At 50.3% G+C, this 7899-nt stretch overlaps 1 protein-coding gene across 1 annotated transcript; it reads left to right on the top strand.

Annotated features, from left to right (window-relative positions):
- Window positions 1–1518: 1518 nt before the first annotated feature.
- ATP6V1G2 (ATPase H+ transporting V1 subunit G2) lies at window positions 1519–7639 on the top strand. The gene is made up of 3 exons (XM_079964204.1): window positions 1519–1692; window positions 1970–2070; window positions 5912–7639. The coding sequence occupies exons 1-3, from the start codon at window positions 1611–1613 to the stop codon at window positions 6083–6085; spliced, it is 357 nt and encodes a 118-aa protein (XP_079820330.1). The 5' UTR covers window positions 1519–1610; the 3' UTR covers window positions 6086–7639.
- Window positions 7640–7899: the final 260 nt, after the last annotated feature.

The raw sequence follows: 7899 nt of genomic DNA, 5'->3' as shown, positions 1-7899 counted from the left end.
CCTGCCAACCTAGCAGTTCGAAAGCACGTCAAAGTGCAAGTAGATAAATAGGTACCGCTCCATCAGGAAGGTAAACGGCATTTCCGTGCACTGCTCTGGTTCGCCAGAAGTGGCTTAGTCATGCTGGCCACCTGACCTGGAAGCTGTATGCCGGCTCCCTCGGCCAATAAAGCGAGATGAGCGCCGCAACCCCAGAGTTGACCTCCACTGGACCTAATGGTCAGGGGTCCCTTTACCTTTACCTAGCAGAGATCTAGGTTGCTCTCTTAAGGAGACAAGGCAATGGTGCTTAATTTGATGGACTGCTTTCATACTATCACACACTTTCTTTCCTCAAGGGAGCACCAAGCAAAGTGCAAGCTACTCCCCTCCTTTTAAGTTCACAGCCACCCTGCAAGGTAGGAGAGGCAGAGTGGCAATGACCAGCCAAGGCCCCCTAGCGAGCTTTTTGGTGGTGCAGAGATCTGAAGCTGACTCTCCCTGCTCCGGCAAACTACCTAAGGTGGGGGTTGCTTCCAGATAACCTGTTTGTCAACCACACCCACCCACCCAATTTGCTGGTACAAGGTTTGCGAGGAAGTTAGGCAACATCAGATATTTATCTGGCATCCCTTCTGATTTGCTTGTGAAGAGGTTAGACAACATCGCATCAAGGCATGTGTCAAGGGTTGGGCTAGATGACCCACAGGGTCCCTTCCAACCTTGCAATTCTGTGACTCATCCCACACTTCCCACTGCATTTGCCCTTGGCTTTCCTCACTGCAAAAAAAAGTCTGATATTTTAGTTTGTGGTGCGAAACTTCCCAACCGTCTATATTTGCACAACCCTGAATTGACCGGGAACATGATTTAATAATAATAATAATAATAATAATAATAATAATAATAATAATAATATATTTATACCCTGCCCATTTGGCTGAGTTTCCGCAGCCACTCTAGGCGGCTCACAATGGAGTGTTAAAAAAAATACAGCATTAAATACAGTGGTACCTCGGGTTAAGTACTTAATTTGTTCCAGAGGTCTGTTCTTAACTTGAAACTGTTCTTAAACTGAAGCACCACTTTAGCTAATGGGGTTTCCTGCTGCCGCCGCGCCACCAAAGCACGATTTCTGTTCTCATCCTGAAGCAAAGTCCTTAACCTGAAACACTATTTCTGGGTTAGCGGAGTCTGTAACCTGAAGCATATGTAACCTGAGGTATCACTGTATTAAAAACTTCCCTAAACATCCCTAAACAGATGTCTTTTAAAGATAAGATAGCTGCTTATTTCCTTCACATCTGAAGGGAGGGGATTCCACAGGGTGGGCGCCACTACCGAGAAGGCCCTCTGTCTGGTTCCCTGTAACCTCACTTCTTGCAGTGAGGGACCGCCAGAAGGCCCTCGGCGCTGGATCTCAGAAGTGTGAATGCGTGCGCATTCCAATATAAAAGCACGAGAGAGAAGTCCTGGCCATCTGTAGCAGTTAAGGACTGCAGAGTGCCAACAGGATGGCACAGAAAAAGGAGGGCACTAGGACCTCGCGCTGCCTCCCTTGGATGTTGTGGTACCCAGTTCAGTGGATGCAAGAAGATCAGCTGTTTTGGGAGCATCATTGCTAGGGAACCATGGCCAGCCAGACGCAGGGAATCCAGCAGCTGCTGCAGGCTGAGAAGAGGGCTGCCGAGAAAGTGGCAGAGGCTCGGAAACGTGAGAGGGGGCTTCTGTTTTATGGGGGGGAGGAGATGGGGGGGTTGAGGAGGACCAGAATTCCTGAGTTCTCTGATAAAGGATTGCTGTGCAGTCATCACAGAGGAGAATGAACTAGAATTTTTTTTGGGGGGGGGGACTGAGTGCCCTTTGGATCCATTCCCCAGGTTCTTTCTCTTGCCCAGGGCAAGCGCAAACCTAAAAAAACAGGCCTGGAGAGGCAGGTAATGTTCTTTCCACCTGACCTTCAATGTCTGTCTTGCCACCTCCATCCCAGGGAAGGCCCGGAGGCTGAAGCAGGCCAAAGAAGAAGCCCAGGCTGAAATCGAGCAATACCGCTTGGAGCGTGAGAAAGAGTTCCAGCAGAAGCAGCAGGCGGTAAGATTTCTTGAGGGGTTTTTTTTATGGGTGGGGGGGAATTGAGAATGGAGGATGAGTCACGGGAGGAAGAGGCAGACGGGCATTGGAGGGGTGGGGAAGCGATTCCAAATGGCATAGGGTGATTCCCCTCCCACTTAAAACTGGGAATTTGGGGATCAGGCAAGGGTTATTTTTAGGAAAGGGAAGAATTCAGGGCAGCCCCTGTTCTAAGGTGGTACAGAGGATGAGGCAGGTTTGAAGGAGGCAGGTTGAGCTGTTTACCTTCTAAGAGGCCACAGCACAGGCAAAATGGATGGCTGTGGGAGAGGGAAGAGAATGGTTTACTAGTTGTGCTAGATGTAGCTCAGTGACAGAGCATTGGATCTGCATGCAGAAGGTGGCCGGTTCAATTCCTGTCATCTCCAGGCAGGGTGGGGAAGAGACTCCTGCCCCAAATCCTAGACAGCCTCTGCCAGCCTGTGTGGATGATACAGAGCTGAATGTACCAGGGGTGTAAGGCAGCTCCCTATGTAAAAGAGGACCGGGTAGCCCTTTAAGGGTCGTTTTCCAGACCTCCTTATTGGCAGAGATGGATTAGGGCAGAGATGGATTAGGATGGCGCTGTGGGTTAAACCACAGAGCCTAGGACTTGCTGATCAGAAGGTCAGCAGTTCGAATCCCCGCGATGGGGTGAGCTCCCGTTGCTCAGCCCCTGCTCCTGCCAACCTAGCAGTTTGAAAGCACATCAAGTGCAAGTAGATAAATAGGTACCGCTCCATCGGGAAGATAAACAGCGTTTCCATGCGCTGCTCTGGTTCGCCAGAAGCGGCTTAGTCATGCTGGCCACATGTCCTGGAAGCTGTACGCCAGCTCCCTCGGCCAATAAAGCGAGATGAGCGCTGCAACCCCAGAGTCGGTCACGACTGGACCTAATGGTAAGGGGTCCCTTTACCTTTACCTATAGCTATGTGATCCCTTCCCAATGTTGCTAGAGTGTGGTTTAGACCACGCAGGTGGTGCTGTGGTCTAAACCACTGAGCCTAGGACTTTCCGATCAGAAGGTTGGTGGTTCAAATCCCCACGACGGAGTGAGCTCCCGTTGCTCTGTCCCAGCTCCTGCCAACCTAGCAGTTCGAAAGCACGACAGCGCAAGTAGATAAATAGTGGCGGGAAGGTAAATGGCATTTCTGGTTTCCAACATGGTGTCCCATTGAACCAGAAGCGGTTTAGTCATGCTGGCCACATGACCCGGAAAGCTATCTGTGGACAAACGCCGGCTCCCTCGGCCTGAAAGCGAGATGAGCGCCGCAACCCCAGAGTTGCCTTTGACTGGACTTAAGCGTCCAGGGGTCCTTTACCTTTTTTACCTAGAGCAAAGCACCCATCGTCCCTGGCTACCGATCATGCTGGCCGAGGGGAGTTTTAGCCCTATATCTGGAAGACACATTGGCTGCCCCAGGACTCTGCGTGTAGAAGCCAGTTAAACTGGCAGCTGAATCTTACAGAGGGGTAGTACTTCTAGTGGAGAAAACGTCATGGTCCTTCTGGGGTGGTTTGTCCACCTTTGGTCCCCACCGTACATCCAGCTCTCACTTCCTAGAAGCTGTCAGCATGCGACAGCAGCCACCCCCCGGGAATGGGTTCGATTGGCCGGCTAAACCAGGTGAGGACAGCTGATGGGTCTCAACCCCGCAAGAAGAAGAAGAGTTTGGATTTGATATCCCGCTTTATCACTACCTGAAGGAGTCTCAAAGCGGCTAACATTCTCCTTTCCCTTCCTCCCCCACAACAAACACTCTGTGAGGTGAGTGAGGCTGAGAGACTTCAGAGAAGTGTGACTGGCCCAAGGTCACCCAGCAGCTGCATGTGGAGGAGCGGGGAAGCAAACCCGGTTCACCAGATTACGAGTCTACTGCTCTTAACCACTACACCACACTGGCTCTCAATGCATGATTAGAGACTTCCCATGCATGCAGAGATGTGTAGTGAGCAGACATGACCAACAGTGTGTCCAGCGGTGAAGAAAGCATTTTCTGCATGTGCCGTGGAGGGAAGTGAGGGGCAGATGGGGCTCGTCAACCTGGGAAAGGAGCCCATCTAGCAGAAGGAAAACGCTGATCCTAAACCTCCAGTGCCTTGCGGGAGATCTTCAGGAGAAGAAAAGGCTCAGAAGTAACCTTACACAAATCTGGAGTGGTGTTATGTATTTAAGTTCTCACCCTGGCCACTGGGGGTATTGTGTACAGTGGTACCTCGGGTTAAGTACTTAATTGGTTCCGGAGGGCCATTCTTAACCTGAAACTGTTCTTAACCTGAAGCACCACTTTAGCTAATGGGGCCTCCCGCTGCCGCCACGCCCCCGGAGCACAATTTCTGTTCTCAACCTGAGGGAACTATTTCTGAGTTAGCAGAGTCTGTAACCTGAAGCGTATGTAACCTGAAGTGTATGTAACCTGAGGTACCACTGTATATAGTTTTCACTCAGGTCCACGTCAGTTAATTTAGACGGGAAACCCTGGGGTGTTGTTGTTACAATGTTGACAGCCGGCTGCCTATAAAAGCAGGCCGGCTGAGCTGTTTGAGCTCAGTTCAGTTCCAGCTTAGTATAAAGAACCACTTGGAGAAATCTCTGTGTTGTCTGCTATGTCCACCCACTACTTGATACTGGGGACGAGGATGGGATTGGATGGACATCAGAGCACAGCCAGATTCGGACACTCACTGAGCTGTAACACTGAGTGAAATTACTGAACAGAACCCAATTCAGAGCTGACCGTACTGGCTAGAGCACTGTGTTCCATCCATCGCCCTCCACGACGGTATCAGAACCATGGCTTCACTCGTGCCTCTACTGCCATTCGCTCCAGCCTCTGAATCATGGGACTCCTACCTCGCTCAGTTTGCCTGCTTCCTCCAAGCAAACAAGCTGATGGAAGGGTCAGAGGAGCGTAAGCTGGGCCTATTCCTCAGCCTCTGTGGGCCCGAGGTGTTCAAGACAGCCCAAGTTTTAGCAACTGGCAACAGAACAGCACCCACCAGAATACGCATGGGTAGCAAGCTAGCTTAGAGAAGGCTGCAAGTGGCACATACCAGCCCTGTCCTTTAGGGCCTTGCCGCCACTCGCTGCCGCTCACCTTCCGCCTGAGGCAAGTGGCTCACTCTGCCTAATGGTAGGGCCAACTCTGGTGGTTCCCCAGCACCCTCCCCATCCAATGGCATGGCACCTCTAAACACTGAAGTCTCATATAGATATCCTGGCTGATAACTATCCGAATTTCTCCATCCCAGTGCTGGAATATCTGATTTGAGGATGACGCTGACCTCACAAGAAATGCACTTCCTTGGGCTCCAGGAAGAAATTCTAAAGGAAGTTGACACTTTGGCTGTTTAGACACGGCTATGGGACGCGGGTGGCGCTGTGGGTAAAAGCCTCAGCACCTAGGGCTTGCCGATCGGAAGGTCGGCGGTTCGAATCCCCGCGGCGGGGTGCGCTCCTGCTGCTCGGTCCCAGCGCCTGCCAACCTAGCAGTTCGAAAGCACCCCCGGGTGCAAGTAGATAAATAGGGACCGCTTACTGGCGGGAAGGTAAACGGTGTTTCCGTGTGCTGTGCTGGCTCGCCAGATGCAGCTTTGTCACGCTGGCCACGTGACCCGGAAGTGTCTCCGGACAGCGCTGGCCCCCGGCCTCTTGAGTGAGATGGGCGCACCAACCCCAGAGTCTGTCAAGACTGGCCCGTACGGGCAGGGGTACCTTTACCTTTACCTTTATGACGTCAAGATAGACTTCACTCCTTACCTGTACCTTCCTTCAGGTGCTATCACAATTCCTAACTTTGCTGTCTCTCTCTCCCGCCCACAGGCTCTGGGCTCGCAAGGGAACCTGTCTGCTGAGGTGGAAGCCCAAACCCGCAAGAAACTGCAGGCGATGCAGGGAGGACAGGCCCGGGGCAAGGATCGAGTCCTGCGACAGCTACTCACCATTGTTTGGGACGTGCGACCCCAAATACACCCCAATTACCGCATAGCTGCCTAGTTGACCCATCGGCCCAGCCTGCAGTTGTCATCGAGGGGACCTTACTGACCAGCATCAAACACATATAATGCCCCTGATTTCTAAAAGCAGTGGTGCAGTTAAATAATTTAATCTCGGCCCTTAACGGTGTTTCAGGAACTCTTTAGATGATGATGATTTCACTTTAATAACAATAATAATCATTGTTGCTCCCAGCTACTCTGGGCAGCTTCCAACACATATATGAGCATAATAAAACATCAGATATTTAAAAACTTCCCTTTACAGGGCTGCCTTCAGATGTCTTCTAAAGGTTGTACAGTTACTGATCTCCTTGACATCTGATGAGAAGATGTTCCACAGGGTGGGTGCCACTACCAAGAAGGCCCTCTGCCTGGTTCTTAGGCATATGACTTTAAAGCACGTGATATCCCCCAAATAATCCTAGAAACTGAGGTTTGTTCATGGTGCCGGGAATTGTAGCTCTGTGAGGGGTAAACTACAGTTCCCAGAATTCTTGGTTGGGGGGGGGAGTCATGTGCCTTCCCCCAAAATATGGTAAGCCAAACTCTGGTGAGCGGAGCGCAGAACTTGTTCCCTAGAATCCTACTCTGACAGCACCACTGCCTCAAGTTCTAACTTTACATGCTCCTTGAACCTCTGTTCCTCCCAATCTCCAGCACGTTTCAGCTTCCTGTGCTCCTATAATCCCCCACCAATTTTTTTTAAAAAATACTTCTATCATATCTCATATCTAAGGCTGAAAATAGCACACGATGGTTATCAGCACTCCATTATCCCCAGACTGAAACAGCAAGCTGGTGGCAGGAAAATTTACTCAGTTTTATGGATGCTCTCAACCTTTTATCAGCAATAGGAGTAAGGAAGATTATTCAAACTGGGGGCCATGTTTTCTTGTGGGCAACCTTCTGGGGCAAAACTGGGCAGAGCAACTGACTTTTTGCCTTCGTACAATAGGCTGCATTCCAGCCACAAAAAACAGGTTTCTACAGAGCTACACATCTCTCTAAACAGGCAAAGAAGAGGCACAACCAAGGGCAAATTCCAGTCAGGCAAAAACACTCACGCATGGAGCAAGGCAAAAGAGAGAGTGTGGCTTGAAAAAAACCCTGAGGCCCATATAGGGGAGTGTGGAGGGCCTGAGGTTTCATACCCCTGCTCTAGAAAAGCTTTATTTTGTCTCTGCATAGTTCCCTGTTTCTCTGTTCCCACAATATATATATTTTTAAGGGCAGTAAGGTCCCCTTAGCTGCGCCCTACAAAATGGGTCCACCACTTTCCACATCGCAGTTCTTGGTTCCTCTCTCTGTTTTGCTGCACCCCGTGGCATGAAGGGGTGTGTTGAGAAAACTGGGGCGAAGGGGTTATTGGGAGTGCCCCCTCGCTTCCTGCTGGTGTCTGTACGTGTGCCGAAAATATAGCTCCTCATTTTTGTTCTGCTAGTGTTGTACCCCAGGACTCCTCCCTGGTCCCACCCTCCCCACAAATGTACAACTAGACGTTTCAACAGTCACTTCCAAACATGATTAATAAAAAGTGTCATTATGGTTGAAATGGATTAAAAAGTGCTTATTATACATCTGTGGAGCGAGACCCCCTGGTATCTGAGGGAGATGGGTCAGTGTCAGCAGGTGAAATAATGTGACTAGTATTTGTTTGTTTTAAAATTTTATTTATACGGCTTGGTACCTACTCTTCAACATAAGGTCTCATGGGGAGGTTACAATAGCCATGCAGACTTATTTGAGGGGAAAGAAGGTGCTTTCAAGGTAAAATGTGCACACAGCCCATATTGGACAGCTAAGTCACTGGCT

The sequence above is a fragment of the Podarcis cretensis genome (assembly GCF_951804945.1).
Source record: "Podarcis cretensis genome assembly, chromosome: 2".
Lineage (NCBI taxonomy): Eukaryota > Metazoa > Chordata > Lepidosauria > Squamata > Lacertidae > Podarcis > Podarcis cretensis.
Note: the sequence above shows the minus strand (reverse complement) of the source record. Positions and strands in the feature narration are given on the sequence as shown.